The following is a 12870-nucleotide window of genomic DNA, read 5'->3' as shown; positions in this document are numbered from 1 at the left end:
AGAAATTTTAACTGAAACATGAAAAAACTGAAATAAAACACCATTATTGCGAGGTAAGTGATGACATTTTGTTTTCAAAATTGCCGACACACGGTTTACATCTGACCAATTAAAACTAATTTTGATTGAATATATTGTTGTTTCCTTGTGTCAAATAGCAGAAAAATGCCTAAATGATACAGTTTATAACATTTTTTGTAGTGTAAGTTTATTGTTTGTGTTCTTTACTGTTTTAAAGTGTTAAGTACCGTGAACTAAGAGGAGCACAGTATACATGCTTCTTTATTTCACGTTTTTCTGCGAGCAAAGCAATACCACTCTATTAGTCCGAGATTTATTGTTACTTATAAATGTTACTTTGTTTTCAATTTTCCTATTAATTTATTGTTAACAGGCCATGTTGACCTTTGCTTAGTTAGTTATGGGTTGAGTTGTCATTTTACCCTGACAAATTTAGCCAGGACAGTGACAGTTGTAGTTAGACCTGACAGCTGTTTGTTATATTGTAGATGATGATGATCAGTTTTTCTCCTTGTTGTCTAACCAACCTGCTGGTACCAGTGATATGGACTCATCTTACTCTAGTAACTATAGCAACACTACCAATAGAACTACCAGCTCCATACCATCATGTTAGTATTGTTATCTTTTATAATATGAGCATATATTGTTTTGTGTGATTAAAATAATAGGCAGAGATCAATTTTCATCCTGACATCTTTTAATCAATTATTTGTAAGTTGTAGACCTCAAATTTTAACATTATTTTGCAAAGGTGGAAAACAGGCTTAAATACACAATAAGGTTGTTTGTCCTCAATATGGAGGAATTCATGTGTTTTCTTGCTGTTTTTTGCATATTTGAATCAAAGTTAACCAGTTTACATTATGTATTTAAATTAAGTTCAATGCATGTATTTTTCTTTTGTGATAATGTTTTGTTCTGGCATGTTACTTACATGTCACAATATGTAGCATGATGTGAAATTTATTGGAAAATGTACATTTTTATTTTTCTCTGGCATTTATTATCAACTTGAGGATTCCTTGTAATTTGCGGACTTATTCTTTTGTTGAATTATATCACTGGTGCAAATGTACTATATGTAACAGATTCCTTAGAGATTTTATTTCATGAGGGATTTGGTTTAAGAATAATTGCTGTAAAAAACTATTTACTTCAGCTACCAACTTACCAAGAGGCACTTCAAGAACACACAGAGGTAACATAATTTTATAACTTTACGAATTTTTACTTTTTTATATGTTGGAAGTTGACTTGTATTATGTAGTGATGGAAATCGGATGAAATTTGTCCCAATCGATCATCGGTTCAGTCGGATGGGACATAATAGATAACTTTTCGAATAAAGTCGCGTTAAAAAGAAATAGGGAAGTAACATTTCTTCCCAAGGCATTTGATTATATCCAGTAACATGAACTTCATTTAGCACTTTTCAACCTTATATATAGTCATAATTTTACGAAATAGATTTATTTTTCAATGGATGTCAAATAATAACATTCACATCACATTATATTACTATTGTTTACATCAATTATTGATCCTGTTTAACTCCAAATTGTCTCTGAGATGATTTTTTGCGATCGGCGAGGTGTTCCTAAAAGAAAATTACCATCAGAATTAATTCCCTTTGATACTTTAAACATTTTTTCGCGGAACATATTTTTGTGAATCGATTATTGTCGCTTTACATAACAGTAACTGATTGTCGGCGACTTACGACAATCGGAACATCACTAGTATTATGGAATGGTGCTTATACATCTGTTTATATTTCCGTCTCTGTCCATCCCTCCATTAACCACATCAATGTCTGCTTAATAACTTGGCCAGTAGATGACTGCTATTATTTTTTGTGGTCACTAGGTCAAAGGTCAATGTCACAGGGACACTAAGGATAAAATTCCTGTCCGGTCATTAACTTGAAAAAAGGAAAAAAGTCTATGTTTGGGAACTTGGTGGGGACATTGCCCATGGCAAGTTGATAAGCCACCTTTAAGATTTTAAGATCATTTGTCCCATTGACACTTATGTAAAAACTTTTTCCGGTCAATAACTTAAATAGGTTGTTTCCTTTCAAAGTCCAGTCCTATCACTAGTCTAGACTAATAATACTTTGACTCAAAAAGCTTTTGTTTAGGTAAATGTGTAGTACCATGAATTAAAAAAACAAAAATTATTGTAGCAAGTTACTACATAATGTAATGATTGTGTTATTTCATGTAGATGGTTTTTCCACGGCAAAGTATCATGAAGATCCGTCGGCAGAGTTGAGCCACTACTACCTGCGTGTAGGTTTTTTCTCTGTGACTGTTCTACATAATAACATGTCATCCACAGCTGATAAAACAGTGCTTGAAGTTACGAAAGAAATGTCATCACAGTTTTTCCAGAGAGTCGGTGGGGTGTCTGCAGCGGGTATGACAGAGTTGAAGGAGGTTAGAAAACAGATGACCAGTCTTGTTTCTTATGACCATCTAAGGTAATGTAAATATTAATGCTTTATAGTTTAGTTTTTATTTTGATAAACATGAATATGGTTTAATGATCATGAATTGTGTTTATGTTTCTCCTGATTTTGAAACAAATTATATCAATAAAATGTATAAAAGAATAGACATCACTATATGATTGGTATTCACTGCTACATAATGTTGACTTGTCATCTATAATATGTCAAGATTTCTGATATAGAATCCTTGACGTTTGAAATATTTTGGGAACACTCATATAGGAGATATTTCATAAATGATAGATTTTTCCTGTATTAAAATCAGATTAGACTGTTATTTTTCTTTCTGACAAGTTGTAAGAAACCCAGCAATAATGAATGTTATTATATTGAAACTACAGGTTATTAGGTAGACCACTGACTGTAGAATGTACCCAGAAATCAGCATTAAAACAGATTAGTACAACATTAAATGTTACATTAGGTATAGGAGAACTTGTAGAGGCATTATATAACAAGAGGTCACAGTCCAGTGAACCAAAATACAGTGAGGTAAGAAGCATGATAATACACTAGTCTTATATCTATCTCATATCTATCATACTTTAATAATACAGGTCATAACCTGGTCATCACATGTCTTTCTATACTTTATTTTTCTTTTGTTTAGCTTCTGAACTTTTGTTTAGCTTCTGAACTTTTGTTTAGCTTCTGAACTTTTACTTATGAGTATGAACTCTTAACCTACTGGAACAGTAAATGATTAGTCTAGAGCCAGGCCAGCCTGTGCTTACATGCAGTTTGACCAGGCCAGCCTCTATTCTATTGGCTGACCAATTTCAAATTTTCATCTTGATTTTCCTAAAGTCCAATGTAAACATTCAGCAGGTTAAGGGTTCATATATTGATGTATTGATTTGAATAAATCATGTATCGTCTGAAATTCTTCCAGTACAGTACGCTCAGCGCGGCTTTTGCAAAACCCGCGTGACCCCGCGGATGAGGTTTACCGCGGACGAAAATTTGCTCAGATATTGTCCGCGTGACCCCGCGGACAGAAAATTTTCACCACCGCGGACATAAATCGGCGGCTGAAACCGTTTAACCCGCGGAACGCAGTGGTAAATTGCGGAGGAACGCGGCGGTCAAACACCGGTCAATGCGGTGGAAACCTTAAATTTTAAAAAGTAATTACTGTATTTAAACATCAGTATACGTACGTACTGTAACATGTACTGTACATATACATGTAACTATATGTAAAATTAGTTTGTTTTTTTTCTTTTTTGTTGTAATAAAAGTACATATACAAATGCAGTATATTTCTTGTTCTTCTTCTTGTTATTGTGTTGGGTAATGTATAATATGTATTCGACATCAAGATAAATCATTGTCGTCGCAACTTCATGGTAGTGAGAAACTTGAAGTCAAATAATGAAAAATTCGGCATATGACATTTATGAAACTAGAAATGTGTCATCATGCCACGGATGCCCCCGCATGCAGCCAAAATTTCAGATGTTATAATATTTAGTTCCAAATTTGTTTGCACAAATTATTGTTTTCATTTTAAGTTCAAAGCCCTTAAAACTTTTCAACGTTTACACAAACCATTTTCATACAATGTTCAAGGCACTGAAATTATTCAGTCTTAACCTTTTGAAAATAGCATATTTCATATTTGTAGCCAAAATAATGGCTACATACATTTCCACAAAAGTATGAGTGCTGAAACTGAAAGTTCAAATTTTTTCCAATATTCAAGAAAGATAAGTTTGTCCAAAATCATTGAACCATGACCAAATTCAAACTTAAACTGCTTATTCCTAAGATGTATCTATATTATTTTCAAAGTGAAAGGGACATAACTCTGCCAAAAAATCATCGAACCATGACCAAATTCCAACTTGACCTGCCCATTCCTTTGACATATCCATATGTCAAATTTGAGTTGAATATGTAACACTGTTGGGTAGATAATGAACAGAAACTGTAAATTTCATATTATTTTCAAAGTGAAAGGGGCATTACTCTGCCAAAAATCATTTAACCATGACCAAATTCGAACTTGGCCTGGGCATTCCAAAAACATATCCATATGTGAAATTTGAGTTGAATGTGTTGTACTGTTGGGGAGATAATAAACAGAAACTGAAAATTTCATATTATTTTCAAAGTAAAAGGAGCATAACTCTGCCAAAAATCATCGAACCATGACCAAATTCAAACTTGACCTGTATTTTCTCATGACATATCCATATGTCAAATTTGAGTTGAATGTGTTGTACCGTTGGGGAGATAATGAACGAAAACTGAAAATTTCATATTATTTTCAAAGTTAAAGGGGCATTACTCTGCTAAATATCATTGAACCATGACCAAATTCAAACATGACCTGCGCATTTATTTGACATATCCATATGTCAAGTTTGAGTTGAATGTGTAAAACTGTTGGGGAGATAATGAACGGAAACTGAAAATTTTATATCATTTTCAAAGTAAAAGGAGTATAATTCTGCTAAAAATCATCGAACCATGACCAAATTCGAACTTGACTTGTATTTTCTCATGACATATCCATATGCCAAATTTGAGTTAAATGTGTGCAACCGTTACGTAGATAATGAACGGAAACTGATGATGACGGAATGACAGAATGACGGAATGACGGAATGACGGAAGGACGGAATGACGGAAGGACGGAAGGACGGAACAGGGTAACACTATATGCCCCGGCCATTACATGGCGGGGGCATAAAAAGATACTACAACAATTTATATGCCAGCTTTTGTTTCTCTGAATTTGATTATTTTTCAAACAACTTGTGTACAGCCGTACAATTTCAAGGTTGTCAAAATGTGTCACTTTAACCATTTTTATGCCCCCGCCATGTAATGGCCGGGGCATATAGTGTTACCCTCTTCCGTCCTTCCGTCATTCCGTCCTTCCGTCATTCCGTCCTTCCGTCATTCCGTCATTCTGTCATTCCGTCATCATCAGTTTCCGTTCATTATCTTAGTAACGGTTGCACATATTCAACTCAAATTTGACATATGGATATGTCATGAGAAAATACAGGTCAAGTTCGAATTTGGTCATGGTTCGATGATTTTTGGCAGAGTTATGCCCCTTTTACTTTGAAAATAATTTGAAATTTTCAGTTTCCGTTCATTATCTCCCCAACGGTACAACACATTCAACTCAAATTTTACATATGGATATGTCATGAGAAAATACAGGTCAAGTTCGAATTTGGTCATGGTTCGATGATTTTTGGCAGAGTTATGCCCCTTTTACTTTGAAAATAATATGAAATTTTCAGTTTCCGTTCATTATCTCCCCAACGGTACAACACATTCAACTCAAATTTTACATATGGATATGTCATGAGAAAATACAGGTCAAGTTCGAATTTTGTCATGGTTCGATGATTTTTGGCAGAGTTATGCCCCTTTTACTTTCAAAATAATATGAAATTTTGAGTTTCCATTCATTATCTCCACAACGGTACAACACATTCAACTCAAATTTGACATATGGATATGTCATTAGAAAATACAGGTCAAGTTCGAATTTGGTCATGGTTCGATGATTTTTTGCAGAGTTATGCCCCTTTTACTTTGAAAATAATATGAAATTTTCAGTTTCCGTTCATTATCTCCCCAACAGTACAACACATTCAACTCAAATTTTACATATGGATATGTCATGAGAAAATACAGGTCAAGTTCGAATTTGGTCATGGTTTGATGATTTTTGGCAGAGTTATGCCCCTTTTACTTTGAAAATAATATGAAATTTTGAGTTTCCGTTCATTATCTCCACAACGGTACAACACATTCAACTCAAATTTGACATATGGATATGTCATTAGAAAACACAGGTCAAGTTCCAATTTTGTCATGGTTCGATGATTTTTGGCAGAGTTATGCTCCTTTTACTTTGAAAATAATATGAAATTTTCAGTTTCTGTTTATTATCTCCCCAACAGTACAACACATTCAACTCAAATTTGACATATGGATATGTTTTTGGAATGCCCAGGCCCAGTTCGAATTTGTTCATTGTTCAATGATTTTTGGCAGAGTAATGCCCCTTTCACTTTGAAATTAATATGAAATTTACAGTTTCTGTTCATTATCTACCCAGCAGTGTTACATATTCAACTCAAATTTGAAATATGGATATGTCAAAGGAATGGGCAGGTCAAGTTGGAATTTGGTCATGGTTCGATGATTTTTTTGGCAGAGTTATGTCCCTTTCACTTTGAAAATAATATAGATACATCTTAGGAATAAGCAGTTTAAGTTTGAATTTGGTCGTGGTTCAATGATTTTGGACAAACTTATCTTTCTTGAAAATTGGAAAAATTTTGAACTTTCAGTTTCAGCACTCATACTTTTGTGGAAATGTATGTAGCCATTATTTTGGCTACAAATATGAAATATGCTATTTTCAAAAGGTTAAGACTGAATAATTTCAGTGCCTTCAACATTGTATGGAAATGGTTTGTGTTAACATTGAAAAGCTTTAAGGGCTTTGAACTTTAAATGAAAACAATAATTTGTGCAAACAAATTTGGAACTAAATATTATAACATCTGAAATTTTGGCTGCATTCGGGGGCATCCGTGGCATGATGACACATTTCTAGTTAAGTTTACATTATACGACCTTTTTAAACTTTATTTATATAAAGAGCGATGTAACTCACAATTAATTTATATAAAGAGCGATGTAACTCACTTACTAGTAATTGTAACTTACACGTTATAAAGATAAAAGTCTTAACTCATAGAAACTAATAAAAAACTCGTAAAATCTAACTGATTTTAAAGACGCAAATTAAATTTAAAAGCATGTGAGGAACACTCTTTGTGTAGCACAAATGAATTATGAACATATATGTATAATACAACTGTATAAATACATATTAAGTAGCGGCGACATGGCCCCCTTTTCACACTTATAATATCTGACAATATATAATTTATGACAACAATATACAATATCCGACAATATCTGACATGATAGCAAAGATAACCATTTTGAATTTGTGTCAATCATATATACGGTATGTACAGTATACATAAACTTTTTGGCAAGTGTCATGCATATTTCTCATGTCCATTTTCGACGGGGTTTTTACTGTAAAAAAAACACAAACAAACAAGTCTACCCGTTTTTAGCTCGACTATTCGATAAGAATAAGTAGAGCTATTGCAGTCACCCGAGCGTCGGCGTCGGCGTCTGCGTAACCACTTATGTTAAAGTTTTTGTAATAGTTCAAATATTTTCAAAGTCCATTGACATATGGCTTTGAAACTTTGCACACTTGTTCACCATCATGACCCCAACCTGTAGACAGGAGGAGGTAACTCTATCAAGCATTTTGACAGAATTATGCCCCTTTTTCGACTTAGAATTTACGTTAAAGTTTTTGTAATAGTTCAAATATTTTCAAAGTCCATTGACATATGGCTTTGAAACTTTGCACACTTGTTTCAACATCATGACCCCAACCTGTAGACAGGAGGAGGTAACTCTATCAAGCATTTTGACAGAATTATGCCCCTTTTTCGACTTAGAATTTACGTTAAAGTTTTTGTAATAGTTTCAAATATATTCAAAGTCCATTGACATATGGCTTTGAAACTTTGCACACTTGTTCACCATCATGACCCCAACCTGTAGACAGGAGGAGGTAACTCTATCAAGTATTTTGACAGAATTATGCCCCTTTTTCGACTTAGAATTTACGTTAAAGTTTTTGTAATAGTTCAAATATTTTCAAAGTCCATTGACATATGGCTTTGAAACTTTGCACACTTGTTCACCATCATGACCCCAACCTGTAGACAGGAGGAGGTAACTGTATCAAGCATTTTGACAGAATTATGCCCCTTTTTCGACTTAGAATTTACGTTAAAGTTTTTGTAATAGTTCAAATATTTTCAAAGTCCATTGACATATGGCTTTTAAACTTTGCACACTTGATCACCATCGTGACCCCAACATGTAGACAGCAGGAGGTAACTGTATCAGCATTTTGACAGAATTATGCCCCGTATTCGACTTAGAATTTACGTTAAAGTTTTTGTAATAGTTCAAATATTTTCAAAGTCCATTGACATATGGCTTTGAAACTTTGCACGCTTGTTCAACATCATGACCCCAACCTGTAAACAGGAGGAGGTAACTCTATCAAGCATTTTGACAGAATTATGCCCCTTTTTCGACTTAGAATTTACGTTAAAGTTTTTGTAATAGTTCAAATATTTTCAAAGTCCATTGACATATGGCTTTGAAACTTTGCACACTTGTTCACCATCATGACCCCAACCTGTAAACAGGAGGAGGTAACTGTATCAGGCATTTTTTTTACTATCAAGCACTAAGAATAGTCGAGCATGCTGTCCTACCGACAGCTCTTGTTAAAGAATATAATTGCATACAAATAAAATCTTAAAGATGGTTTAAATATCTTTTTCTTTTATTTCTAATATATGTACATGTATTTTATTTATGTCTTGTCTTGTATTCACACTCATCAACCTCTTACAGGACATGTACTGTAGCGTCAGTCATCATTGAGAAATCAGCACAAATGTCCTTTTTTTACTAAGTATCATATTTATGGCTCCCATATGGTTGAACAGCAATAATACTTTGAGAACCACAAGGAATGAAAAAGTAAAGATGACAGTGATAAATGACGATTTCAGTTGTAAAAATATTGGTATGTGGACGAATAGTTTTGTGGACGTTTATAACAAAAATATTAAAAACAACAACAAAAACAGGTACAGCTGTAATTATTTTTATTTCAAATTCCGTTCAAATAATTTAACGTATAATAACATTTAAGGAGACGATTGTGGTCAATTTTCAAGTCATTGTGTAAAATAGATGACGTTAAAAAATAATAAAACGTTTATTATTTATTTTTGGAGGTTAATTTATACTGACCAACTGACCATGGCGTTCCTCCGCGGGAAACGGGTGACTGATTTTATCGATGAATGAAGAACGGTCGTCAGAATTTTGTCCGCGGTGGAAACAACTGAACACCGGGGATCGCGTGGAAATTAGCCTTCTCATCGCGGACGAACCCCCGCGTTTGTCCGCGATAAAAAAAAATCGTCCGCGGTGGTATCGCGGAAAAAGCAAAACCTGCGGTGAGTGTACTGTATGTCACAGTTCAGGTTGAATGTCTGATGAATTGTTGTATGGACCATAACTCTGTCATTACTATAATGATTTTCAAATCACTTGAAACAAAAGGCCAGTCAAGGTTGGAGAACAACAAATGTCAGATTTGTGATTTGCATATATCTAGGACAAATGTGAAATGTGAAATCTCGTAATATTAAAACATGTAAAATGTGAGTGGAAAGTACCCTGTAAGACTTGACACATGTTTACATTTCATTGCTTAAGTTTATATTTGTTATTAGAATATTCTTGTGAAGGATGTAAGTTATTATAATAGATAAAAGTTTACAATATTGTACTGTTATAAAACAGTACTGACTGATTATCTAATCCATTGAGTTTATTGTTGTAGCTACTAGCATATTCATTAGGACATTAATTCTTATCAAAGTTGTTTCAAACACAAAGTCCTCTTGCTTGATTTAATTTTCTATTATAGTATGCATGCTGTAAGGAAGATAACTGTTTACTCTTCTTTGAAAACATCAGAAAGAATTATCTTTAATGTTATTTTGTGCCTAATGAAATTATTATCGCTGTGAAACAAACCATGAATGCAAAACATGGAGACTTGACAGTTTTGAATTTTTCTTTAACATTCTATGCAGCATTTCAAACACAGTCTGTTGTACTCTTTACTGTACAACCATTTTTAGCTCGACTATTCGAAGAATATGAGAGCTATTGTAGTCGCCCCGGCGTCGGCGTCGGCGTCAGCGTCGGCGTCGGCGTCTGCGTTGGTTAAAGTTTTTTGTAAAGTCAAATATCTCAATTATTGCTTGAGATATTCAATTGAAACTTACAATACTTATTTATAGTAACAAGGTACATCAGATTGACAAGTTGGATAACTCTACCTACAATATTGACAGAATTATGCCCCTTTTTAACATAGAAATTTTGGTTAAAGTTTTTTGTAAAGTCAAATATCTCATTAATTATTGTTTGAGATATTCAATTGAAACTTACAATACTTATTTATAGTAATAAAGGTACATCAATTGACAAGTGGGATAAACTCTGCCTACAATATTGACAGAATTATGCCCCTTTTTAACTTAGAAATTTTGGTTAAAGTTTTTTGTTAAGTCAAATATCTCAATTATTGCTTGAGATATTCAATTGAAACTTACAATACTTATTTATAGTAACAAGGTACATTCAGATTGACAAGTTGGATAACTCTGCCTACAATATTGACAGAATTATGCCCCTTTGAAACTTAGAAATTTTGGTTAAATATTTTTTTGTAAAGTCAAATATCTCAATTATTGCTTGAGATATTCAATTGAAATTTACAACACTTTTTTATAGTAACAATGTACATCATTTTTTGCAAAATTGCATAACTCTGTCTGCAAATATTTGCAGAATTATTTGCCCCTTTGAAACTTAGAAATTTTGGTTAAAGGTTTAAGGTCTTCAAAGATATTAACTTGAAACTTTACACATGTACTTAGGGTCATAATTTGAGGGTCATAATTGTATGTCACTGACCAAGTTCCATAACTCTATCTTGCATTAAGGCTGATTCATATCCCCTTTTCCCTACTTAGTCCTCTTGGTTAATGTTTACATGCAAGTTTTACATATCTCAATAACTATTAAAGATATTTATTTAAAACTTCACATATGCATTTAGGGTCAGAATTGTAGGTCACTGACAAGATCCATAATTCTATCTTGCATTTTTTTTTTTTTAGGCTGAATTTTTCTTCCCCTTTTCAACTTAGAAATTCATGATAAAGTTTTGCTGTAAGCTGTTAGCTCCATAACTACTGAAGGGTTTGTGCCTTTTTGGGACAACTTTATGCATTCATAATAATAAAGAAGTGATTTATTGATAAAACATCTTAATAACAAGCCTTTGTACCTTTCTGTCAAATTTATGTATTATAGGTAATGAGTATTATTATATTCAATAAAACACCCTAATGGTCCTTCCAAATAGTCAAGCCAATACTGTATAATTAGACTTCCTCTAAGGCCTATAACATGAATTTATAAAAAAAGATTAGCCCTTTGGTGAACTTAGAAAATTTAACATTATCAAGGCTCTTTTACTATCAAGCACTTAGAATAGTCGAGCGTGCTGTCCTACTGACAGCTCTTGTTCTTGCATATCATATCATATTATCTACTGTTAACACCAGTATCAGTAAACCTGTCTTACACCCATCTGTTAGACAATTCATGTGCTTTCAATGCCATCATTCCTGTGTGCCTTTTATGAATTAATTGCATTCTAAGGATGATGTCATTTTGCTATTTTTTTTAATTGAATTTAAATTATGAATGAAGTTGAAATTTGTATGCTGCTAAGAAAAAAGCACAAAATGAGAATATAACTTTTCATAATTTCTCCTATGTATATTTGATTAATATGTTATATGCAAGTAAAAGATTAAGTCACTGACTGTTATTACAGCCTGAATATTGATCTCTGGGATAATTTTTTAGTATTAACTTTAGATACTCCCATCTGTACAGACACCCCAAGGGACATCACTCTGCTGGTCCTATCTAATCTGTGAATTTTCATTATTGTGCTTTTTATTAATGAAATATGTTTTAAGTGATATACCCTAGCTCTTAAAATTATATTACCAATTAATGTGAATGTTAAGTTAAGGTTAAGATGCTTTTGAAAGTATGAAAACATTGATTTATTTAGCTAGTTTGTTGAATGGGTTGACCTTAAAAATTCATTATCTTTGTAAAATATCGAAAAAAAATACAAAAAATGTGTCCATTTAAATACAGCTCATTGCATAAATCAGATATAAATAGGCATTTATAAAGGATATTTTCTATAAAGGGAGATTAAGGTTGCTATGGTTTTTTGGGGATATATTTGATATCATTGTAAATGTGCCAGCTTGTCTGTAAAACATGAAATTGACCTGGAGCAGATAAATCTCTGTATATATTTAAATGGTTGATAGCTTGGATTTTAGTTATCTGTATGATATATCAGTTAACATAATTATGCTTATTCACCTATTAGCTATTCAAACTGTTACCATGGTAACATAATTGATTTTTACAAAAAAAATGTTGTTTATGAAATTAGACTAGCGTGTGTATTTATCAGTTTTATGGCAATTTATTTAAAATGAATCATATGATATCTGGTTCACATAGTGTGGTTAAAATTAAGGAATGACTAGAATATTGAA

General features: G+C 32.9%; 1 protein-coding gene across 1 annotated transcript in view; it reads left to right on the top strand.

Moving 5' to 3' along the window:
- The window catches only part of LOC132735048 (autophagy-related protein 2 homolog B-like), a 97813-nt gene that overhangs the window by 7826 nt on the left and 77117 nt on the right, over positions 1-12870 (top strand). The window contains exons 9-12 of the mRNA XM_060721944.1: positions 510-632; positions 1184-1222; positions 2251-2506; positions 2878-3028. Coding sequence (XP_060577927.1) covers positions 510-632; positions 1184-1222; positions 2251-2506; positions 2878-3028 — 569 coding nt within the window. The remainder of the gene's footprint in view (positions 1-509; positions 633-1183; positions 1223-2250; positions 2507-2877; positions 3029-12870) is intronic.

The sequence above is a fragment of the Ruditapes philippinarum genome, unplaced genomic scaffold (genome assembly GCF_026571515.1).
Source record: "Ruditapes philippinarum isolate M1 unplaced genomic scaffold, ASM2657151v2 ctg16_1_1_1_1, whole genome shotgun sequence".
NCBI classification, from domain to species: Eukaryota; Metazoa; Mollusca; class Bivalvia; order Venerida; family Veneridae; genus Ruditapes; species Ruditapes philippinarum.
Note: the sequence above shows the minus strand (reverse complement) of the source record. Positions and strands in the feature narration are given on the sequence as shown.